Genomic DNA, 25972 nt, shown 5'->3' with positions numbered 1-25972 from the left:
TATATAACTACTAAAAACACTGGAAATAAATGCTGAATTCGAATTTTAACAGTAATCTGCATATATATATATACTCCGCAAACGGGCAGCAATGTATGAAAAAACAAAAAAAAAAACTGACGTGTTGGTGCCATAGTATTTTGCACACAGTAACAAAACGTCAAGGGTAATGCGCGACAGGAAAACAACAGGAAGATTAATATGCAGTCTTAGCAGCACATGCTATCACAAAGTATCACAGATCATGTAGGGTCGAAAACAACATTTGAAACAGTTTTCGCCACAGTTAGAACTCGCAGTATCACAAGGGGCTTCCAATGATGCATGACGAAACAAATGTTTTCAGTTTGCAAAAAAGTTCTTAGGTTATGGTATCACAAGCTATCTGCGTTTTCCGCAGCTTGTCTTGCCTGCTGCCTTCTGTGAGACTCTGGTGCATGACGCAGCCATGACTGTGTAGCCTTCTCGATTTCTTTAAGGGTTCCCTTGCTTGAAACCTTTGCTTGGTCTTCAGGTGCCAAGGAATCTAGAAAAAGAATTTCGAGAATATCTGTGCATGGTTTGCATATAAGTGGAAAAAACCAATAAAGCCAAAAGATATGTGCAAAACACTTGGGTGATTCCATCTCAGCTCAGGCAGGGTGGTCCGGACACCATCATCGATTTCCCTTGAAAAAATATATGTTGTACCGCAACACGCATACAAGAATATTCAACAATATTTTGGCTCTATGTGTTGTCGTCCGCTCGAAAAAAATTCCTAAAGAAATTGACTCGGCAACAGAGCTTCCTGACAGAACGACTTTGACATTTTATTCCTCGCCACCAGACTGTCCCAAACTATAGATTTTTTTGTACAATATGTCAGGTACAACGATTTTAGGCGTGCGCTGACAGCACCGGTGAATTCTACTTTGATCTTTAATTAAAAATTGCCAAACTGGCAACAAGATTCACATTTTGCTCATATTTCTCCCTACGCTGTGCTCCTGCTATATACGCCATCGAGATATATGAGGTACCGCTCTGTAGGTCGAAGCGTGCTCTTTGAATTGATGTCAAATTTACATGTCTGTACCTTGGCCACTTTCGTCAAGGCGGTGTAGAGTACAGATATGTTTTCAAAAATGGGGTTTTTTGGACTCTCGTTCGACCATTCATGTTCATACTTCGACATACACAGTGGTACTTCATATATCCCGATGGCATATATAGCAGGAGGACAGCGTAAAGACAAATATGAGCAAAATGTGAATTTTGTTGCAACTTTGGCAATTTTTAATTAAAGATAAAAATATAATTTATAGGTGCTGTTTGCGCATGCTGAAAGTCGATATACCTGACATACTGTGCAAACAAAAATCTATAGTTTGGGAGCATTCGATGGCGAGGAATAAAATGTCAAAGTTGTTCCGTCAGAAAGCTCCGTCGCCGAGTCAATTTCTATGGAATTTTTTTTCAGGCGGACCACAGCATAAAGAGCCAAAATATTTGTTGCTCCTGTGTGTATGCGTGTTGCGGTAACCATATATTTTTTCAAGGGAAATCTGTGATGGTGTCCGGACCACCCTGCCTGAGTTGAGATGGAATCACCCACTTGATAACACCAGTGCAGTCGAAGCTAGATTATGTTGCTTAGTTACTTCGGGCTTGCTATACACTGTATACAGTTATAACCTGGTTGTCTTACTTACTGACCTACATTTCCTCACAAGGCACCAATAATACATTAGAAGTAACTCTTCTGTAAAACTGACTACAGGCCTGTTTTTCATGCCCGGGACAACAATCCACAGTCAACACTAGAACAAAGTAGCATTCAGGAGCAAAAATGTATTCGTTGCTACCGATATTCTTTGTAAAAAGCAAAATCCACAGACAAGCTGAAGTAGAAGGCACTTAAGCAACATTAAGCTATGAACATGCTATTGATCACTTTGGCCCCATGAATATTGTTAGTTCTTTTTTTTAATTAGGTTAAAAGGAAAAGCAGCACAACATGGAGACATCATGTGTGGGGGACTGAGTGTCCATGCTCGCTTAGAGCCACTATTCGCAGTGTTTTTTGGCTGGATTTCTTCACACCTTCTATAGAAATAAAGCATGGACCAACCACGCTTCTTATTCCTGTGTTATAGCTGCAAATGGTATAATAGATATGACTGTAGTACGGAATGCACGGCCCTCCACATGAAGGAAACCAACCCGATTGATATCAAGCTGATGTCAACCATGATTTAGCACACTTGTCTGTGTACTCCTTATATTTTTAATATGTGTATGGTACACTGTCTTACTTGTACCCTGATCCATGTTAGCCTAGTTATCCGTTACATTGTTACAGTATGCAATGTGTTTCACCTGAAGTGATAAACAATTCTAACTGGCGATGTACTCGCCGGAGGAATTTGGGACTTTCGGCCATTACCCTCTAGAAAGTTTTGCCACCACTTGCGAAGGCTTTGGACAATTTTCAATTCAAGGAAACTTATTTTTTTCAAAGCAAACCTCACTTTTTTACAAGTCATCCACGGATTACTGCAGACCCAACAAAAACTATGCACAGTATCGCAACAGAAATAGTCTTTAAAAAATACGAAAATTACGCTTTAGCCCCGCCTGCTTAATTTTCACAAAGAAATGCGCGCGACATGTGCGTCTAGAGGAGGGAGTGTCCCCGCCTCTTCTTTTACATTTCTTTCCCACGCTTTGATCTTGATGCTGTTGACTACCGTCTTATCACTAAGAAAACTAAATAACAGTCTTACGACAAGGAAGGCAAAACAAATGAAGGCGGGGACACTTCCTCCTCTAGACGCTCATGTCGCAAGCCTTTCTTTGCAAAAATTGAGCAGCCGGGGGTAAAGCGTAATTTTCACTCATTCTTACATTATTTCTGTTGCGATACTGTGCATAGTTTTTATTGGGTCTGTGGTTATCTCTGGAGGACTTCATATTTCTGTAAAAAACGTGAGGTTCGCTTGGCAATTTTCAATGTTCAACTGAAAATAATAAATTCCCGCAACTGAAAATTGTTGAAAGCTTTCCCGAACGGTGATAAAAGTATTCTTGAAGAGTACGTCGCAAGTTAGAATTTTTATCACGCTAGGTGAAACACCCTGTATAGTAGTACAGTAGCAATGCAGCATAAGCTGCCCTGGCACAGTAGCCCTGGAGCTGAATGTTACATTCATTCTGTCCCACCTACTTCTTCAGGCATTATCTCTCACTGCTTGATACCTACAGCACAACACCCTCCAGGTTTGTAGGTCACTGAACTTCAGCTTTCCTTTTGTTCCATGAAGGCTGAACTCCTTACCGACGGCAGGGGACAGCAGTCGTGACAAAATTCTAAACGTACGCTCCCCCACAGTGGCACCACCGACAAACTTCATGAATAGTTTCTGGGTTAGAGAAACAATGTATTAAAACAGATACTTGCATCAATGCTGCAGGCAACAAAGATATACATATAGGTTCTATGGTGAGAGGGGGCACTCTGTTCCTAGTCATAAAAAAAGGACATGACACAAGCATTTCAAACCTGGTAGAAGGTAAAGCATATTACGGCATCAGGTTTTCATCGAAATCATGTAAAATGTCCTGTGATCCTGAGAGACTAGAATATTGTGCTGTAGCCATTTACTTTTTAATTCAAGCAAAAAAGGAAAAACCACATTTGCATAGAAATTCTTGGTTCTCTATACTAGACTATAAATTCTCTTCTAAAGAAACTATAGATGTATAGAGTTTAAATTAGACTACGCGAATACAAGACACCTGGTTTGGACGCCTGAGCAAACTCATAAGGCAATGTCTTAATCAAGTTTCTAATTAGACAAGCTGGCTATCATTTGGCATGTAATGGCTCTGTTATGAAATGCATAGTGCTTACTAGCCGATTCCTCTTCTCAGAGCTTTCTTTCAGTTCCTCCTCAAAACGTAAGAACGTGTAGAGGAGGTGGAGTTCCTCTACATGAGTCCTGACCGGCGATGATGGAATGTCCCAGCGGGCAGATGGTCGTGGCCTCACGCTAGGACGGTGCCGGTAGAACTGTCGTGCCAGAGCCGTAGCGCGTGGCAGCAGAGGCACGTCTTCGTCATCACACACGGGCCGCCACATCACTCCCCCCCTCAGACGCGGAGCGGTGTAGAGCTAGCGGTTGGGGTCCGCGTCGATACATGAAGAGGAGGAAGACGGGCGACACGTGGAACAGGGACGACTTGTTCAGAAATCGCAGTAGCAGCAGAATGGTTGGTGCGGGCAAGCGCTGACCGGGCGGGTTCCAGGGGCGGTGTGAGGGCAGGTATGCCGAAGTAATTCAGAGAGGGGCGACAGAACCGCGACCGGTTCGTGAGCGCTGGGCTCGTAGTATTGTCGCCAAGGAGACTGCTGGGAGGACCATCGTGAAGCACGGGGAGACCGGGAGTAAAACTCACTGTGGCCTCCGTGCGTGTCCCCGGTGGAATGTTGGTCCCGGAGCCTCTTGACCGCATCTAGACGAGCTGCCAGTGTTTTGTATGGAAGCCTGGTGGGAAGGCGAGGCGGGCAGGGTTCTTGGACCGCAAGCGTAGCAGATGCGGGTGGGGCGGTCGACAGCGGCGTACCGCGACCGGTACAGGAGCGTGATGCTCGGGAAGGTGCCGCTGGTGGAAGCCCGAGGAGTGCCATCACGAAGCGTGTGGCGACATGACGTGGAGTGTGAGACCATTGCGACGTGAGCTGGGTAGATGGGTACAACCACGGTGTTTCGCGGCCGGGCGTTGCGATGAGTGGAGCCGCGGTGAATTGACGTCGTCGCCTAGCGGTTCCTCGGTAGAACGTTGCACCGTACCTTCGGAGGTGGGCTTGCAGTAATTTGGGATGGTGCTTGGCCGAATTATGCCGGACATGGTGTTCGTTGTTCGGGTCACCAAATGTAGAGGAGGTGGAGTTCCTCTACATGAGTCCTGACCGGCGATGATGGAATGTCCCAGCGGGCAGATGGTCGTGGCCTCACGCTAGGACGGTGCCGGTAGAACTGTCGTGCCAGAGCCGTAGCGCGTGGCAGCAGAGGCACGTCTTCGTCATCACACACGGGCCGCCACAAACGCTTCCGTTGTTTTGAAAGGCTCGTCAATGATGTCAGGTTGCACCATTTCAGTGGTATCAGTCCTGCTACTAAGCTTCTCAAGGACCATCAGCAGGTGCTCAGTGTGCGACTGCAACGTAAGCCTCATCGTGTGTAGGAGCTTTAATATTTCTTGATAGAATCCTGAAAGAAAATTGCGTAGTATAATTAGCGCCCTGATGTTCCCACTCCTAACGATAGAGGTCACAGTAGACACTTACATACCATAATGAGTTCCATCACTTCCATGGCTAGTTCTGCGGACAGGTGTTTGCTCTTGGACTGCACTGGAAGCGTCTTGTCGGCTAGCAAAACCTTAATGAATAATAGAACCAATAAGTAGAAATAAAATTATATATTACACCGCACTAGGTGCAAATGCTTTTACATACTCTGGTGTAGTAATTCATCGTTAGAAGGTGGGTGCCTTATTTCTGCAGGTGACAGCTGTGGCATATGTTGTGTTTCACCTGCATGTGGTGATGTGTCTGTAACAACGTACCGCTCTAACAGAACGGTGAATACAGCCTTACCATAATGATTGCCTGACTGAGGAGTTTGAGCCAGCTGTCGTACTTGCACTAAGGGCTCTACTTGCTGGATTTCATGTGCTGCAAAACCTTTTGTAGTACATAAGAAGTAACATAGCGGTTACAACATTTGTTAGATAGCGACTTGTATCATACTTTGATGTGAAAAACTGCAAGCAGCGGAGGATGGGTGCACATTTCGTGATGCGGGCTGTTGCTGTGCTACTTCACATCTGCGATGTCGCCGCTCTGAAAAATTTGGTAAATTAATTCTTGCGAGAAAAAAAAAGCACAGTACACAAAATATAGAATTACGTGACAGTACATAAAATGGCATTGTGGGCGGTGGTTAAGTGCCTTATCAAACCTACTATTTACTACAGGCAGAAGTGACAGCGCAATGACAAGTTGCTGCATAATTGAATGGCTAAAGAATCTGGGACAAGGAAGGACAAGAAGACCACATGATACAAATATTTTCCTTGTCTCAGGTCCTTTTCGTTCACCGATTTTTACGCCTCTACTTTGAAAAATGGGATATTTAAATGCGTGGCAATAGGGGCAGAGGGGAAGGTTGAAAACCACATGAAACGAATTTGCATGTTATGAGCAAAAACATAGCTACCTACCTTGCAAATCCTGGTACAGCCTTCCCTGACGTGGGACATACTGGTGGTTTGTTGTCACCTTTGTAGCACTTGGGCCCATCTGTGGATACATACCTACAAACATGGCATGTGAATTTTACTAGAAGATTATTTCATTTTAAAATGAAAGCACCCTCCATGCAAAAGACTATGTCAATTCAGAAGATCCACTATCACGGTACATATAATTGATCATGCATACAGAGTAGTATATCGACAATCAATTATATGCAATATATTATACCGGCCCTTGAAGTACAAAAGACAGGCAGTTCACACAAATGTCAGAAGCCTGGTCAGCAACAGCAGCTTGTAATAAAGCAGAGTAATTTAGTAATCTACACGTGCCAGAGGAGTGCAATATCCACGAGTTGCACACAAGAGAAAGGCAGGAAATTCAGTCGTGCCCAAAATACGCACAAGAATTAAGTACTCCCAAATAGCTGTTGAATTTAGGATTGTGCTGTGTTTTGAAACGTGTTTCGATAATGCTGCTAGCACTGCTGAAAGACAGCTGTTGCGGTGATTCAGACCTATAGTTTCAACTATGAGAAGCATTTTAAATAACCTCTTGGCTTTATCCTAGAATTCCAGTACTGAGTTTCGCAAATGTAAACCTAAATTATTGTGACTTGCTTTGCTCCCATATTTGGAACTAGAAGGTAGCAGAAAATTCCTTGTCACTTTTTATCCTATTTTGACACGTGCAAATAAAAGGCCTTTTCCTGATGGAAGCATATTAAAAATTCCTGTAACTACAGTCTTGCCTAAGTGAACAAAGACCATTTTAGATTAATCGTACGCACACAAAAAAAAATCTTACAACAAATGTGGGTTTTCTCTGCACCTTTTTGAAGTTTGTACTGGCCTGAACTACTACTGTATAATTTTCTGTACCGTGCATCTGAAGACTTGTACTCTGTGACGGAAATGCACCGTCATTGCCGTAGGTGCTGCCAGGGGTCGCAGTGTGTCCGCTGAAATTCCCACTTCCATGCGCAGGTCCTTTGGAGCTTGTAGCTGTTAAAACAATTGGACTACATCCTTTGTGCGCGTACAAAACGACATTTCTACTGAGCTATGAGCAGAACAAAGTGTGCCCACTTTTAATAAAAGCATTAAGCGGTACTTTGCAAGTTAGGAGTGGAATATGTTGTAATACTGAGGACACTATACTACAAGTTTTATGACGAATCTCATTATTGCGAACGGTATATGCATTTCCAAACTTTACCAAAGAATGCAGAGCGAGGTGGTGTTGGTGGTCTCTGTGGTGGCGTTGGAAGTGAACGTGGTGTTGGCGTACAGACTTCATCCCCAGAGCTGTTGCTCAGTTCATCTGGGTAAAATGCAGGCAATTGGTTGTCTTCTACCTCCTCTTCACTCTGTACTTTGCGCTTTTTCTTTCTTTTCCCTCTACCTAATTCGTTCTCGCTACACAGGTCTGACGTATCCTCTGCTTGTGCCAGCTTTCTTCTTGCGGCATCATATGTGTCTGAGAAATATAGGATGCAATCAACAAATACTAGACAACTGAATACACTTATGGTATCATACCAAAAGCAAAAACCCGAGTGCAGTCATACGTCAACCAGCTGCTCTGTGGCTTCAGGCCTTTCATAGTTATTTGCTGCAGACGTCTTGGGTCCTTCTCATTAGGCCAAGCGCATTTGCCATTCTGCATCCAGGTAGCATGTACGATGGCAATAGAATTTCGTTCTTCTGGAAACTTTACGATCCAATATTTGGGTGAACCTATGTGACATACCGATATATCAGTTCATAATTGTGTGTGGTAACATGACGTAGTCCCACTGAAGGCGCACCTTTGATCGGATGCAGACCACTGGTAACTAATTGGTCCAACTCTAGGCACATTCACAGTCACTTTACTTGATCAAATGCACTCACAAACACACACACACACATCAACTTGGCTACATCATTGCACAGAATGAACAAGGGGGAAGATGGCATATTGGTTTCGGAATGGTAACCGGATACATTTCTGACGAACATCAGCTAATGGCCAGGAACACAGAGCAGAAAGCGAGCGAGATGTGTATATGCCGAACAGTGAAGAACGGCACGGATGAGTATAGAGATCACCAGTGTTCAAAAACTGCCTCCCAATAACAAGCACATCATTAGTGCTCGAAAGGCGCACAAAGTTCTCAATGCAGATGATTCTGCCATCGTGCAACAAACAGGTGTTATCTCGCTTGTGTGTACGCAGGGTGAACATGCTAGGTACAACAACTTTTTTGAATTGGTCACCACTACAGTTCAACGGCAGAGGACCTGACGTGTGGTTCACAGAACACAGTATTTCTGACTGACTGCTTTGACACTGTTTTGGTAGTTTCCGCCTTTCCATAGTCCGATTATATAGTTGCTCCAGCGGCCTGTCTGGTTTCCGTAGTGTACATTTTAAGGTTTGCATGAAGTTTTCGAAAGGAAAGGCACTCCATGTGTCTAACGGGCTGCGTGCACGGGCATCATCAGTCAAATGTATTAAACCCTGGATATTATGGGATACCATGTGCTTACCATAGATCACAGCAAACACTTCAACAAAATGGAGAAGCAACTTCTCTGCATAATCTGCATATACCTGGGACAGTCTGTGGCTGCACAAAATGGTTATAGCTGCATGGAGAACCATAAAATTGGACAGCAGATTGCTTGGAACTCTGGACTGAAAAACAACTGGGCCTGTGTATAATATCAGCATTCTAAATTCTGTTGCCTTCCATCTGTCCATTTCTGTTAGAGTTCTCGGCTTTCTGGAAAAGTCTGAGCATACATGCTGCTGCAGTTTGAGTAAAGAAAGAGAGATTTGGTCTTTCGTGTTATTTCCTAAGCGATAGGCCCTGTTGCCTTTGAACCACAACGTCAGTAGCTTTCGCACAACACCCAAGCAGACCAAATGCATAAAATCGAGAGGGATTTGTCTAATCAAATCTATAGGAAGTTCCTTTAGAATTGTCTCATTCACGTGGTGATGTTCATTCGCACCACTACGAAACTGCTCATCCGTCATAACCTCAGCATTAAGCTCTGGAAAGCACATCCGGCCTTGCTGGTACACACCTTCAGTTGTACACTTTGAGCAACTGAAATAAGCATTGTGGCTTTTGATCCCAATAATGTAGGCTTTTGCAGGAGCATCACACACCACAGCTGATAGTTTTAGTGCCACTGTTGTGCCATTTACTGAAATCCCAACAGCTCCTTAAGTTCCGATACAAATGGCTCAAGAAACGTGTTCGGGCACACGTTCTTTGATTTTCCGTAATACACTCCAATAGGAAAAGGAGAAGTTTGACCACAATTTGTAACAATACATAAAATGGGCCAAAACTGATCTGCTGTGCTCTTGGAAAGTGGCAGGCCATCAACGTTGACATTGATAGAAATCACATCAGGGACAGTTTGAAGTCCTTGCAGTTCATACTGAAGCCCTGTTGCCAAACCAAAGTGGCAGTATTTGCCATCCCCCATTACCTTAACGCCAGCAGCATATCGTGGTGTTTGGAGCAACGTTCTTGCACACGCAGGTAAAAAGGGCAAAGATGGTTGTTTCTTTAGAAGCTTGAGCAGTGCTGTGAGGTCGGTATGAGTTATCGTGGAATTTAATGCCCATGCTTTGAGTTCTTCAGCAAACGTATTGCTCCTCTCAGAACTTTGGGAAGACTCGTCAACGATGACAGGATTTTCTAGAAATGGGGCATCTCTTTCCGTTGGATGTGAGGTGCCCCAGACATTTTGTTGAACCTGTTCTGCTTCCCCCTCATTCGATCCGAGATCATACGCTGCAGCGCCAAGAAAGTGTTGGGTCTCGTTAGCTGTCTGCACATGACACAGCGGCTGAACTATTTCACACTGAGAACTGCGAATTTGGGGGGCCGGCGATGGTTCAACCGAGTTCCCCCTGTGAGGGTCTAAACATAGTGTTAATCTTTCATCGACACTTTGCCAGACACGTCTGTGAAGGGTAGATTTTGTCCAGTTTCTTGACATCAGCGCGGTGACGGATGGCACTGTGAGTGCTGCAATTCACAACGCTGCAAGTGCTGCAATTCACAACGAACACCACACCCCTACAACAGTCCAACACAAAAGAACGGCGCGCAGCACCGACAACAACCTCTAACGACAGAATTGATAGAGCTGCCTAAGCAGAACTATTAATGCTAGCGGTTCATATGTTACAAATATAAGCTATACAGCTACCGAAATATGATGTATCTTACCTTCTTCTGCAATATCCATAGTGTACGACTTACATAACGAACGAACGGAGAACAAAGGAACCGTCTGTTTACCCGTAGTTTCCCGCCTAATGGAGACTTGTGTCATTCAGCGGTATTCTCGTACGCGTAAAAAATGTCAGCTCGACATTATCAGTTGCATATATTTTACTGTTATGCCAGTTACGATGAAATACAATGCTTAATTGAAAAGTTACACTGCGTTTTGAATCGACTTCTGGAATTAATAGGCGTTGCTTCAAACGTCGCCGTTTCGTTCTCTCACCAGGGCGCGCCTTGTGAATATCTTTATGGTGTCGATTTCGATGCTAACTTCCTGTGCTGCTCCGACCCTGGATCCTTTTCGCGACTGTGAAACGTATCCTATACACTTCGTCCGAAGGCTACTACAGGGACTGACGTTTCGGGACAGGGGACATTGGAACTATATTGGGATGTCCCTGGGAAGTTTTGTGTTATCTGGGGCCTGTGATGCGAGGCAGGATGTAGTCCAGCAATCACGGAGAAGACAAAACACATGTTCTCTTCATCTTCATGTAGTCCGTAATCCACATTCAACAGGGAACGATACTTTCGTTTCAGTTCACTCGGTAACTCAAATTGGGAACATCCAATTACTTGAGGAGCCAAACGTCCAATGTTTAGAATACAAGCAAGAATGCGAAAGAGAAAAAAAAACGGAGCCTTGAATTTCTAAGTTTTCTAATGTTTGTGCTATCTCACTACTCGACTGTGCAATCGAAGGCAGTACATCTCCTTCTGACCAAACAGTTCCCACTTTAGAAGGTACAAAATGAATCTCAAGTCATAACTCCTGTCATAATGAATCTCAAGTCATAACTTGGGCGCATGTCGCCCAAGTTCTACTTTAAGAAATGTGAAGTAGCGCAGAGGGAATCCAAAGTGTCGCAATACATTAGCAAGATAGTGTTCATACTCATGAAAAAACGTTGTCACTTCATGCCCCGCCTCGTCTCTGTCATGTAGATGCAACTCGAAGCGTTTCGTGTAATTCCGTAGTGTGCAGAGAGTCTCACAAAATGGCGTGCAGGGTGTCTGGAGTTCGTGAACGTTTGCCAGATGAATTTGGAGTCCCTCTATTGTTGCATAGTACTGACGTTCATGTTGAGGACATAAGTGACAGGTTACCATGATGTGGAGAGAAGTGTCTCAGGATGAGAGCTGCCGATATGTCGATGTATCATCACTTTTTCTTCCCATGAGTGAATAGAATGTCGGGGGAAGCAACCCTCTTGCCATCTTTGAATCTCTCCTTTTTCTCAATTTTAAGATTTGGCAGTTGTCTCATCTCCTCTAGATCATCCTCTGTCAAACGCTTAAAGCGACTAGGAAGGTAGAACTCCACACGTTTGTCATTCTCCATCAACACTTCGACATAGACCTCTTCGCCGTACACCGTGTCAATCTTTCGCAAATCCAAGACCTCCAGCTTTTCATTCTTCGGTAGGCTACTGATTTTCTGAATATCTCCATCTCCAGGTTTCTTGAGTTTATCGAGCTTATCCAAAATAGATGTCATACCTTCTCTTGTGGTGACTTCTCACTCTGACTCACTTATTCTTTTCTACACACGGACTGAAGCTAGGCAGGAAGCTAGAAGGATATAAGCACACTTTCCCACATATCGGAGCGAAAGGAAAGAAAGTGTAACGTACCCTTCCTCCTGTGAGGATCTGTGCGAAGAATCGTCATGGAGGGCAGTCTTATATAGCGCTTTGCGAACAGTGCATGCATAGACATGTTTGACTTTGTTGGTTACCTTCTCTGACGTAACCAATCCAACCCATATCCCAAGCAGCACGCCAATATTGGACCCATATGGGCTGCCAAGATTGGTCCAATATGGAGCCTGGTTGCGCTCCCCATATTGGTCCAATATTGGCAGCCCATATTGGCAAGCCCATTTTGCGCCAATATTGCCAATATTTCTGTGGTAACACCAACGGGGAGTCCGTGTAATAATAAAGCATTATGCTGTATAGTATTCACCACTGAGATTACTTTTGTCTGATTTTTGCGTTTTTAGTTTGCAGATCTAATTGATCCACGTTCACATCACTGAAACAAAAAACAAAAAAAGGAAAGAAACACGGCATTGCCCAAACAAACAAAAAAAACGAAGAACAGGTGCTACGCCCGCCTTGCTGAAGGACACAAGCAGTCCCACAGAACTGCCAATGCCAAAGACCCCTCAGAAGCCTTCATTGGGATCGCAATATTCTGTGGACTAACAATTTCCAACCCGCTCCGAGAATACAAAGCAGCGAAACACTTTCGTGGCGGTGACGGACACACGCCAGAGCAATTTACACTGCTTGCAGCAACTTGAAATCACCTAACTTTACAGAATAGCCATTCCTTCCTATCAAACATTGTGTTTTTTACTTGAGCTGCCGCAATTTCGTTATCATTACAGCACCCAGCGACATTTTAGCCCTATGAAACGTCCGTTCGGGCTGTCGCGCATGCGCATTAGTTGTAGGACGCGTGATTACGCTCAAACAACTCGCTTGCTCTCAGTCGGCTCGACCGATTGGCATTGGCATCGCGAAGGAAGATGGCGGCGACTTTCAAGACGTGGAATGTTGAGGTGTCGAATTCTAGCGAGCTTTACGTTGGGAATGCCAAGTACGTTGACTGTTTCGAACAATGTGTATCATCTGCGGGAAGTTGTTGAATGTAACGATGTAGTGAATTGGGTATTTCACACGCTTCAACGTTCAATCTTGCCGTGCGGCTTGGGCATTTGTGCAACACGGCTACGTACCCTGTTCAGTCAATATGGGGTGTATGCGTGCAATATGGGGCCAATATTCCCAAGATTTTCCCAATATTGGCACAAAGTGGGCAATATGGGGCCCATATTGCCAGGATTTTCCCCATATTGGCTGAAACTGGGCAATATGGGGCCCATATTGCCCATTTTCAGCCAATATGGGGAAAATCTTGGCGAAACGGGTCCCATATTGGACCCGTATCACCAATGACCAGCCAATATGGGTCCAATATTGTGTGCTGCTTGGGATCCGACATAGAAAAAATTTTGACAAACAAAAGGAGTGCATAAAGGTTAAGTGTTGTTTGCCATTTATCGTTTTCATAAAAAAGAACATATGCGTGAAAAAAAATGAGTAAAAGTCTTATGTAATGTGCTATTTATACCACTCTTCATTTACTTGGAAAACATGACTGAGGTTAGACCTTATAGGTTTATCACTCCTGTCTCAATGACTATATCTGGACAAAGTCAAAGTGGAAAGACGACACTCATTACATGTTTGATCAAACATAGAGCCACTGTCTTCGATAAACCTTTCGAGCGTGTACTGTACATATACTTGTAGAAGCAACCTATTTTTGACGATTTTCCTGAGGTAACTTTCAGTCAAGATATTCCCACTAACCTGGAGGATGTTAGAACTTCTTTAATCATATTTGACGATTGCTTAGCTGACAAGAAAAGGCTCAAAGAAATCTGAAACTTCTATGTAGCTGGATGCCACCATCTCAACTCTTCGGCCATCTTCATCACTCAATATTTATTTGTTAATGATCCTCTGTATAGATGTATTCAGTTCAATAGCAGTGCCCTAATTCTATGTCGTTCTGCTCGAAGTGTGGATCAACTACAAATACTTTCACGACAATTGTTTGGACGGAACAAAAGCGACTTATTGACAACCATATATAAGGATGCTTGTAAGAAACCATATTCATACATCGTAAATCACTTATCACAAAATTGTTCAGACCACTATCGAGTGTGGACGAACATATTTGCCGACGATCATCGCCAAATAGTATATAAAACATGAAACGTGTAAAGAAGAATATTCATTTTCTTCACTTGCTCGCAGAAACTACGTCACCCGAGCAACGTTATTATCTTTTGGAGCATGCTACAAAGGATCAGTTGAATACGATCAGAGAAATTTGTATGAACCTTTGTGAAGGAAACGTCACAGTAACTCCGAGAGTAAGAAAGCAATTAAAACCTTATGCAGCATCAATTCGCATTTTGGCAAAACGAGACGCAACGGGGGTCAAGAAAGCTAAAAAGGTCTTGCAACAATCAGGTGGTTTTCTGCAGTTTCTATTACCACCTTTGTTGGGTCTCATCTCCTCATTGGGTGGAAGAGCGTTTGCAAAAGCAATCGGAGTATAATCGATGCAGAAATACGAACTTGTACCTTATCGAGAAGATCACATCCCAAATATATTGAAGAAAGATGAACCGGATGACATCAAGGCAAAAGAGATAATTCAGTATCTTCACTCTTTGCTACATCCAAGTAGAGCTGCAAAACAACATACAAGCGAAACACTTCCTGGATCGCGAGAATAAGGAACACAGACCGAGGAGGGGGAGAAAAGTGACACAATTGTTGGTTTTATGAGTAGTGTTTATAAGGTCAGAGCAAACCAACTTCTGCAACTTCTACAACCAAGAATCTCCTGGAATGCGCAAACCTTCGAAGTAATCGTTGATGGTCAAACGTTGGAGAATAGTAATATAATTGATCTCGTTTATTATCTTTTCTCAAGAGCGAGAAATGTTCCAACTCCTCCTTACTTCGATCGCATCTTGCCGCTATTGGTCAAACTGAGTCTACCAACACTTATTGTGCATCCAAATCGCTTAAAAAACACAGAGTAACGGGAGCATCGAGCAGTCGAGCATCGCCTGTTACAAGTGAAGCAAGAACACCTGAACGTGCCACGCCAGCAATCACACGTGCTGCAAAGCGTGCCCGCCGAAACCTAACATGGAGCCCATATTGAAGCCTGTGCAGGAGGAACAGAAAGACTATTTTCAAGATGAAACCATACTGTCGCACTTCCCTCCAAGGCATCATAAAAAGGTATTAGCAATACTCAAACTGATAACAAGTGTTCTAGCTTACGACGAGTACGGAAGGGTTATATGTCACGGGAAGGTAGTGCCACACTTGTCCATTGTCGAATTGCTGAAGTATGAACTTCACAACAGACAACCTTCCTGGATGAGAGGAGACGTGCCAGCTACAATAAATGTCTATCTATCCCTTGATGCTCTTCGAGTTCGCAGCAGAAGAAAGCACTAATGGCCGCCTATTACGACTCGCTCAAGCCATCAGTGAAAAGAAGGGCAAAGTTGCTAAATATCTGGAGACAAGTGATGTTTACAGCTTACATAAGGAGTACAAGCGACCCAAGACCTTTCGGAAAATAATTGCACTCGGAAAGCAGGAAATGTTCGAAATCGACCTAAAGGACATGCAGTCTCTAAAAGGGCAAAATGATGGTTTTTGCTATTTGTTCTTCTGTATAGATGCTTTTTCCCGGCTCCTCGCTGTTGTACCCATTCGCAATAAAAAATCTCCTGAGATTCTTCGAGCATTTAAAGTTGCATTTAAGAGGATCGCTACTCCACGGCTGATACATAGTGATCGAGGAACAGAATTTACGAACAAGGTAGTGCGAGAGTTCTTGAAAAGAAAAGGCATAACCTTATTCCACAGTAATTCACTTTACAAATGTGCCATTGCAGAGAGATCTCAGAGAAGTATTGTGTCTACACTTTACCGTATCTTTACTTATCAGGGTCATAAACGTTATGTGAAGATTCTACCTCAAGTAATCAAAGCGTACAACAATCGAGTGCACAGGACTCTCTCTGCGAGACCTGTGGATATAACCAAAGAAAACGAGCACATTTTCTGAGAAAGACTTTACCCCACTCCAACTGAAGCCCCAAAGAAACCACGTTACAGTCTTGGTAATCTTGTTAGAATTGCCAAATATAGACACCAGTTAACAAAGAGATATTTACAGTCATTTACGAAAGAGATTTTTTCGGTGAGAGCAATCAACATAGGTTATCCTAATACATACCTACTGCGTGACCTTAACAATGAAGATATCATTGGTAGTTTCTACAAGAGTGAAATGGTAACAGTGAGAGAAGTACCGAAACTAGAAAAGATTCTAAAGAGACGAGTTAGAAATGGAAAGCTCCAGTATTTAGTTAGATTCAGTGGAACTGCGGACAAGAAGTGGATAGCAGAAAATTACCTCGGCTCGGTTGAAAAAAAAAAAGACCAGTACAGCATGGTCCGATGTTGAAACCCAGCCTGGCGATTCATGGTCCACAGACGACGAAACAGAGCAATCGGTAAAAGGAGAAGATGAATGCGGTAAATGGAATAGGAGGTCCCACATATTTCAACTCCATCTGCCATGTAATGAGAAACATACCTCTTGGAAGCAGCTATCAAATTGTGGGTTAACAACGGTCAAGAGGACGCCATTGGCGGAAGCTTTTCAAATTGTGACGAACATTGTGCTGTTTCGAGCTCTACCGAATAATCCTCCAAATCAAGTCATTTGGGAAACTGCAAAGGAAATGTATTCCATGCTTCATACAGACGATTCTTTTTTAACAAGTTCATCCTTCGTTTTACTAACCGAATGGTCACGGCAAATGAGTGAGCTATTTGACTATTCGACTCGTTTCGATGCCATGCAAGTTGCTACAAAGAGTCTGTGTTTTATTGACACTGCCATAAAGCATGGATTCCATTCAACTGCCAAGTACATAACTTTATTTACTCTGGACCTTTTGAAAAATCGACTTGTTTGTGAATAAGAAAAATGTATCGTCAATAAGAAATAAATTCATCCTCAATGCTAAGTCTTTCTCACTTCATCATAAAAGAGCGAAATGGATAGGGTGTGTTTTCTATTTTGTCTTCTGTGTCACATATTCTTTCTCGTCATAGTAACTTTTGAGTTAACAAAGTCATCATCTTCACTTCGACAGGGTAACTGTAGCAAAGAAGTTGAGCTGGAAGAATACGTTTATGTCCATACGTGTCCCCCTAATGCATCACTGCTGGCGTTACGACTTTGGGACAAGACTGGCCTTCCAACACGCTATGGAGTTACTCTCACACGCAATGACACACAACAGCTACAGATGTGCTTGAGATTGGTGAATGTCAGTCATAGCTTTTACGATCAGGAATGTGTAGAAGTATGTTGTTTGTGTGAGGAGCGGGAGCTAAAAGTTCACCGCTGCCCACAAAATGTATACACACTCGGTCGAACACATGGCCAACATCATTCTGGATATGGAATTACGCTGTCGAAGAGGGCTGTTATATTGTTGTTAAAGTATCTCAATAAAAAGATTTAATCGGAGAATCACTAGTTTATTTATTTTGTTTTAAGTGAGTAGAAATATGTACATAATAATCAATCACTCTTTGAAGACATTACTCTTTCGTTTCAACTTGTTTTTTTCTATTTCTTAACATCTGTCGCTATCATTCCATGCTCGCCTCTCTTCGGAAAAGTGATGAAAAGCAGACGACACTGGATCTCTTCCTTTGCGAAAGCAGATTTCCGAAAGTGCTACCCACGCTCTCCTTTGCAAAACGAAAAAAAAAAAGGTTAACGAAGAGTTTGCGGACCGTGAGTAACGAGGATGTTGACTGCAACGATGTAACACAAAGACATATGCATGGAGCGATCACGTGGAAGGAAAAGATGTAACACGATGTCGAATGCGCAAAAGTTGTCAAGCGGAACGAAGTGAGATTAGGCTAGCGATGAGTTTGCGGAAAGAGGCGATTAGTGTCTATGACGTCTACAAGGCACGCTGTTGTCACGTGGAAGTTGTCAATAAAAGTATGGGAAAGAAAACCTTAACATAAAGATGGCTGAAACATTCAACAGAAATCCTAGCACAGCGTCGAATCCAGAGAGGGGGGCAGTCATGTGGCCTGTCTGTCAACTCCTTATGTTTTCGTCGTCACTGCGAGCCCCTCTCTGGTGAGACTGAGCTTTGCTCTATGTTCATAGCATCCGAGTTCATTGTAGCAGTCGCGGAAATGCAGTACGAACGGTTCACGATTGTCTTCGTCACTTCCTCATACCGCCTTCCTCACTGTAGAAACTTCAGCGACTCGTCGGCATCATGTGTAGAGCGACTTTGCTCCTCATCGGACACTATAGCGAGACAGCCTTTCTAAGACTCTCTCATGCAACGGGAAAGTCGTCCTACAACTTCTTCAGTCAAGACTTGAGTGTGGAAAATCTCCACAAACAGACCAGCGATCTGTTGGACTTTCTGTTTGCTTTCAATATTACCAACACAAAATCAACATTGCCTCATCGTCGTCCTCACACGGTACGTGGATCGACTTAATTTAAATGTCGATTCGATGCTGTGTTAGGTTGAGTGTGTCATGTAACGTCAATAGAAGGAATATTTATCCCTACGGCGAGACATGTGTGTAATTGCCTTACAATATGTCCGTTACTTACTTTTCATAACAGAATGAATTAGAGTATAAAAATCCAAATGTCATCGAAACTCAATTGTTTTGTAAACTAGAGTAGCACTATGGTTTGCTCATTCTTTGAAATGACTATGGACTTGAAAGATAACTGTGATCTAACTGTTATAACAAAAATAAGTCATCAAAAAGCGAATGAATTTGTTCGTTTTTTTATACTCGTTATTTTTTACCATTTCGTTAGGCGTGGAGAAAAAGGTACAGTAATGTTTTCTCCCACATTTTGCTTGCTCTCTCATGCTTACAGTATCGAGGAGGGGGGTCTCCTCGTGTTATTGTTAATTGCAAATGGAATATTCACCTCAGTCAGAGCAACCTGCCACTTTCGATCTAATTGCACTGAATGAGCGAGTTTCATTGTAAACTTGCTCCTTGTGTTACTAAGAAATACATCACTCGAGCCGTTTGACTGTAAACTGACGTAGAAGTGCTTCGTAATTTTTTTTTAACGAAATCATCGTGAGGAGTCTAATGGACTAATGGCGGGAATTTTTTTAATTCGTCATAGCTTCATCTGTTGAGGCAAAAGCGAATTCGCCATCTGTTTAAAATGTCAGAAAAGGCGGGCAAATTTAAAATATGCTGTAAGCTGTTGAACATGACACAAAAATCTGCGGGCGCGAAGGGGGCGCAGGTAGCGCCATCTGTTGAACGGCGGTAAATTTGCTGGAAGTGCTGCCATCTCTAGTTGAACGAACTCAACTCCCTATGATGCTACCTGGCGTAAAAAAAAATCGAACGACGTCTCCACCCCTACAATTCTATTCTGATTAGCGACGCAAGTAAACATGTCGAGCCCATGGGCAAGTGGCTTAAGCTGCTCATCTGACAACTTAAAGGACCCAAGTTCGATTCCTAGTTTGTTTCACCATGACGTCATTATTGTTACTTAATCTTATCATTGATATCATATCACTAAGATTAACTATGTGATATCACTGATAGTGTATCCACTGATTAACTATCTTATCCACTGATATGAGGGCGGAGCGGCTGCGGCCTTGATGACGTCATTTCCTGGCTGGAGAGTTAATCTGTAGTACTACTGTATGGCCTTGCTAATGCCCTCATGTATACCTTCATAGGTCACACGTGTACTTACATTGTGGAAATTGTGCAGATAACTGCAACAAACACAATTCAGTGGAAGAAAATCTTCTACACTTCGTATGGAGGCACTGGAATGGTCACTGAGCAGGCTGCAGGACTCAAACCACATATTCCATGGTACCGGTCAAGGGCTGTACTTTTTAACAACCTGGCCACTCCCGAAGAGGAGCCATTTGGAGGGACAAGCACATGTTATCGCTCCCTGATACATACTCCACTCTACCATACGGTTCTTTTGCACACACCAGGGCCCATGTTCATAGAACTTTGGCTATAATGAGCATCGTAATATTCTCAATGTTCTATGCAAGGAGCCCTGAAGACAATGCGATGGCACTTTGGTTTTCTTTGTTCAAGCCTTAAGCCTAGCTTTTCGCTTTGTGTTCTCAGTGTAACAAATCCGGGTTCACTGTTGATATTCACTTATGTTTCTGCTTTTGCTAGGATATCAGTGTATCACCGGAAGAGTCCAGGGAGCTTGAGCTAAACTCAAGGCAGCAAGCGCTTAGCCCATGCTGGCACCAAGGGCGCCTACACAGACTCACAGCATTGTGCTTTGGTCAAGTGACAAGGATATCTGAGTGGAGCGAGAAAGGCCTGCGCAACCTAATCGAGCCAAAGGACCTCTCACGAGTACGCGCCATAGAGTATGGACGGAACAACGAAGGGCCGGCATCAGAACGCTATGCTGAAGTCATGAAGCGCTGTGGGCACAACGTCTCACTTCGGCACAGTGGTCTCATGTCCATCCTGAATGCCCATGGCTAGGTGCCAGTCCTTATAGGTTCGTGTATGACCCGGAGGAGCTGACATATGGTGTCCTGGAGATCAAATGCCCATATTCCTTAAAGGACAGTGAACCAGACATCTCTGGAGTGCCGCAATCTTGCTTGACTATTAGTGAGAATGGGGAGCCAAGTCTCAAAATGTCAGTGGGCTGATTTTCTAATGTTTTCTAAAAAGTGGATTGCCATTGAGCGCATTAGATTTGACGAACATGCATGGATAGACATGAAGTCAAAACTTGACAAGTTTTATTTCTCACACATGCTGCCCTACGTTGTAAAGCGCATGTAGAATTTGACTGTCTGCTGCGTTCTGTGTTGTCATCACAACTGAAGTTCCGGAATACTAGTCACTAGTGTAAAAGAGTCAAATGTCTTCCTTTTTATTCATTTTGCTTGTTTGTGCAATGTTTTGTACAGACAAAACTCAAAATTGTCATCATTTATGAATTAATTACTCGCACAAAATGAATGTGAATGTTGTATTCGGTATCAGGCGAGCAATCCGTGTTCAGTATGAGGCTCACCTAATTTTTTTTCGAATCCTTGCGAAGCCCCCTTTAAGCTTCGGAAAAAGGAACATTACGGAAGCTGGTAACAAAATATGATGATGACGCATTTTTTTAAAGATCTGTTTGATACGTCTGCTTATAGCGCAATTCTCAACGCGACACATATCTGCTTCTTCATCCCGGCAGTCAGCTCTGCTCGCTAGCGAATGCCATATGACCAGGGACACTGCTATTTTAAACACATCAGACGGAGGCTTCGTGAGTCCCCAAAAGTGGGCCAGTGTTTTGACCACAATAGGACAGGAGAACCTCTGGTTCAGTTACCAATTGTCATAGTAAGGAGCATTAAGCACACGTGTTTGCTCCTAGTTGTGCTCAGAATACTGGTCATTGTCATATTAGCGAACAAGAGTTAATGCGGAGGCCATTGGGAGGGAACGGTTCCTGAGAACAAAGGTCATAAGGCAGGGCTGTTATATTAACGAGGTTCGACTGTGCCATTGAAGTGTGCCCCGGACGTGCCACGTCCTGTTGGTTTCATGGGTGGTTCCATCATTTTTCTCATGTAGCTCCACTATTTCAGTGTTGAATTAAAGGGCTTTTTTTTGAAGGCCTAGGAAGAATAACAGTCCAGATTTGGTTGATGATGGGGGCCAACGTAAGTGGGATTGGCCTATCGAAAACGTGTTATCCCGTGCGTTGTATTCGCCGCTCTCCATGTATCCGTAGTGAAGCAATTTCTTGTGTTTGAAACACTTCATCCTTTGAAAATGTTCCATTTTTAAGAAATGGTGGCATATTTAGCTGTACACCCTTCTTTTCCAAGAGATGAATCCCTTCCAATGAGAAATCCCTTGTCTGCCATTACGATGTCGTTTTCTTCAAAATCAAGGTCCAGGAAACCACTTCTTGAGACACATTCTCTGTCCGACGTGGGTCCTGTGAAGAGTTCAGACACAAAGCTGACTAGTCCGTTCGGCGACACCCCTATGAGACCTTTAAATGTGTTTGAGGATTTGTATGACGAGTACGTGCTTGACTGGAGTGACAAAGATGATGGCACTGCACAAAGTATTTCTGTAGCGTCTAGAATCACCCTTGTCGGAGCATATTTCTGCAGAAATTCAGTCGGCATTGTTGCATCGATGACTTCCCTTGGTGCCCAAAGAGGCAGGATGCAGAGCTTGGCGTACATGAAATTTATCCACGACGTGCATATCCTGGATACTGTAGACTGCGTGATGCCAAATCTGTGCCCCCGGTCAGCCTCAAGCAAACCAAGTCGCAGTCTAACTAAGACCAAGAAAAGCTCATTTTCTACGTTGAGCTTTCTTTTTCGGCCTGCGCCAGATTTTGTTGTGCTGCTGCCCTCACTGCGTAAAACATTGCAGTCATCTTCACTGAGGTCCAATAACTCAATCAAGCTCATGAAATGTCCATAGCCTGGCAAACCACTGTAAAGCATAATGTCTTCGTCTGAGTGCTTGAACTTTTCGAGAGCAAAATTCGATGTCGTTTGTTTTTCTTCCTGAAGCTGGCGTGCAAGACATTCGTTCTGTGTTCGCAGTTCATAAGCTGCTGTCCTGGCGGATATAAGTTGTTCGTCCAGGGAAGCACATTTGTCACGAAGTTTCAGTATTTCCTGGTCCTTCTGACTGATGATAGACAGCAGATGTTCTAGCCCATTTGTGCCTGGGACATTCCGGACAGGTTGAACAGCGTTTTCAACATCCATGTCATAGCTGGTGATGGCAGTGTCATGTTCCTCAGCCAGAACATCTAGGACTTCTGTCGACTCGTGTGCTGGATCTGGCGGACTGACGGATGGTCGTGGTAGCAGCTTCACACACTGTTTTGGTGGCTTTCGGAGGCTGCATGGCCTGCTGAACGCAAACACTGACGGCAGAGCTGCGTCTCTGAAAAGATTGGGGCCACTAGCAACACCAGGTATAAAGTCGCATGTGCGAAAATGTTTTGAGCACACCTTTGTTTATTTCGTCACACGGAAATCAGGACTTTCATCTCTCTTTATGGCGATAATCCACTTCTTTAACAGAGTACCCTCCCTAGGGAAACGGTGGAAAGACACCTGAAAAAAAAAAAAAAAAAACGAGCATGCTTAACGATGACAAGATGCAAGACTGGAACGCGACAGCAATAACATTGGTTATCACGAAACTTATCACCCAATAAAAATATATGGCCGACGTTACGATTATGCTGAATCACATTCGCGGCTCTGGGGAACAAAACACTGCCGTGGTGTGCAGTTGGTATTGTGTCTGCTGTGTCACATTTCTTCTCGGCACTGATTAAGGTGTCGCCATATTCCGTGTACGCACATCGCCATATCAGAATATCACAACCTAACCGCAGACGTTTCCACCTCTCAGTATTCATATATAGTCATGGTTCATAGGCGGCATTAGCCTGCGAACGCAAACGATCAAGTACTAGCTACCATATTACTCTTCAATGAAATATCAAATACATACCTTGTTCCCATCGCTGTCTGTGAGTCCACGTTGTTTGCAGAGCGGTACGGCAACAATGCGGAGGCATTTTTGCTGCATTAACCAAAATCACGACGTGCCAGCGAGCTATCTGTGAAGCGGCAGACAATACCGCGCACTTACGCCGTCGACAACACGAAGATGGCCGCCCCAGTTGCAACCACGTCACCGAGATGGCGCTTCCCATTTTGCATAAGGCCTATTCGTCAACTATATTCTTATTCCTTCCACAATGCATACGCTCTTTTGTCTCTTTCCAGGCTCACGGGTCAAGATCCTGCTGCACAGTTCCTGTCATTCACTTTCACATGTCATTTCCCAACCTATGTTACTCATAACAAAAGCGCATACGCTGCACTCTTTCCCTTGTACATAACCCTCTCCCATATATAAAGCATGTTCTTCTCACCAAACCCCAGTCCCGTCGAAGGTAGCGCTGACTGCCGAAACGTCGACCCCTATCCCTATATGTGTTAATAAACTCCCCTTTGCGTTTTCCTGTAAGCTTTTTGTCGTCTTCAGATTTTTCCTGCTGATATACCGGGTGTCTCAGTTAAACTCCCGGGCTAAATAATTCGCGAACCGGTGCATCAATCGAATAACTTTCTTTTTTACAAGTATCTGTCCAATACCGCCTACAAGATGCGCACCGCGTGAATGAGCGGGAGGCGCTCATTATTTAAATAAAAATTCAAATGAGTTTCGTGAAAAAACCTAACTTCTAAAGCAGGGCGCCGTCGGCATTAAAATGGGTACTACCCCTTCTGGGACCTTCAGTAGATACCTTTTAGAGAAAAATCTGCAACCGAAGCGAGTCATTTGTTGCAGTAATTAATTGGTTTCGGTTTACATATTTTTGTCGCGGCTGGTCGCGGTGAAGCGCAAAAGGACGCTCTTTCACTCCCATGTCCACCAATGAATTACGTCCTTACACCAATGGATTACACCCATGAATTACATCCTTTTGCGATTCGCCGCGACCAGCCGCGACAAAAATACGTAAACCGAAACCAATTAATTACTGCAACAAATGACCCGCTTCGGTGGCAGATTTTTCTCTAAAAGGTGTCCACTGAAGGTCTCAAACGGGGTAGTACCCATTTTAATGCCGACGGCGCCCTGCTTTAGAAGTTATGTTTTTTCACGAAACTCATTTGAATTTTTATTTAAATAATGAGCGCCTCCCGCTCATTCACACGGTGCGCAGGTTGTAGGCGGTATCGGACAGATACTTGTAAAAAAGAAAGTTCCTCGATTGGTGCACCGGTTCGCGAATTATTTAGCCCGGGGATTTAATCAAAGAGTGATATTAAACGGTAGGAACAACTTATTTATTTACACATGGTAAACAAGACTTTCGTGCACGAGTCTGCACTTCTTCAGGTTACAAAAATATAAACATGGTACAGGCACATATATACAGTTGAAGGGGGAGTTCTGGCATGAGAGGGTAACAGGTTGATGGAAAGGATGCAAACACAGATAAAAATCAAAAGAACATAAATACAAAAGCAGGGGTATCAGAAGCGAAACATAACGCGAGCCCAAGGGCTTATACACAGGAAACGAGTACACTTGTTGGTGACGTTCGAGGAATTAAGGATAAAAGGGGGCGTTATGGCGACGGAATGAGGACACAGGTGCGGAGTACAAAGGTGACCAGTGAACCGTGAGAAAGTGAAGACGGAGGTGGTCTCAGGAGAGAGACAAACGAAGAAAATGTGGAAATTGGAGAGTTGTGTGTGTGTGTGTTTATCATTATCTTTTTTTATTTGAAAAATTATATTTACGGGTTCAATAATTGTAGTGGGCCTGCGTGGATGTTCAAACCATGAGGCTTCAGAGACTGGAATTTTGCAATTAAAAAGGATTCGCGATTTTTGCGCTTCATGTCACTGTTATAACCCGATTCAAGGATAACGATTTTGAGATCTGTACCTAAAGCGTGTCCAGGAAGGTTAAAATGTGTAGAAACGGGTGTAGGATGGTTATTAACAATATCTGATTTATGGCCGTAAAACCTTTCCCTCATGGTGTTCGAGGTTTCTCCAATATATTGAATACAACATTTAGTGCACATAATGAGGTAACATACGTTAAAAGAGTTGCAGTGCAATCCCTGTCGGA

The 25972-nt window shown here is 43.5% G+C and overlaps 1 protein-coding gene and 1 long non-coding RNA gene across 2 annotated transcripts; both read right to left on the bottom strand.

Moving 5' to 3' along the window:
• Window positions 1-346: 346 nt before the first annotated feature.
• On the bottom strand, window positions 347-10633 carry LOC135372484 (uncharacterized). The gene is made up of 9 exons (XM_064606092.1): window positions 10545-10633; window positions 7846-8043; window positions 7523-7783; window positions 7186-7308; window positions 6271-6363; window positions 5798-5890; window positions 3896-3972; window positions 3245-3404; window positions 347-526 (listed from the first exon to the last, which is right to left on the bottom strand). Exons 1-9 carry the CDS (start codon window positions 10561-10563, stop codon window positions 375-377), a joined length of 1176 nt encoding a protein of 391 aa, XP_064462162.1. The 5' UTR covers window positions 10564-10633; the 3' UTR covers window positions 347-374.
• Window positions 4944-5779, bottom strand: LOC135372500 (uncharacterized). The gene is made up of 4 exons (XR_010416007.1): window positions 5645-5779; window positions 5504-5581; window positions 5337-5426; window positions 4944-5255 (listed from the first exon to the last, which is right to left on the bottom strand). It is a non-coding gene; the product is annotated as an uncharacterized LOC135372500 (long non-coding RNA).
• Window positions 10634-25972: the final 15339 nt, after the last annotated feature.

Source organism: Ornithodoros turicata, unplaced genomic scaffold (genome assembly GCF_037126465.1).
Source record: "Ornithodoros turicata isolate Travis unplaced genomic scaffold, ASM3712646v1 Chromosome15, whole genome shotgun sequence".
NCBI classification, from domain to species: domain Eukaryota; kingdom Metazoa; phylum Arthropoda; class Arachnida; order Ixodida; family Argasidae; genus Ornithodoros; species Ornithodoros turicata.
Note: the sequence above shows the minus strand (reverse complement) of the source record. Positions and strands in the feature narration are given on the sequence as shown.

Coding starts and splice junctions, on each gene's coding strand:
- LOC135372484 (XM_064606092.1), bottom strand. Junction 3,405..3,895: donor CTGAGAAGAGGAATCGGCTA/GTAAGCACTATG, acceptor TCTCTAACCCAG/AAACTATTCATGAAGTTTGT. Junction 527..3,244: donor AACCTGGAGGGTGTTGTGCT/GTAGGTATCAAG, acceptor TTCTTTTTCTAG/ATTCCTTGGCACCTGAAGAC.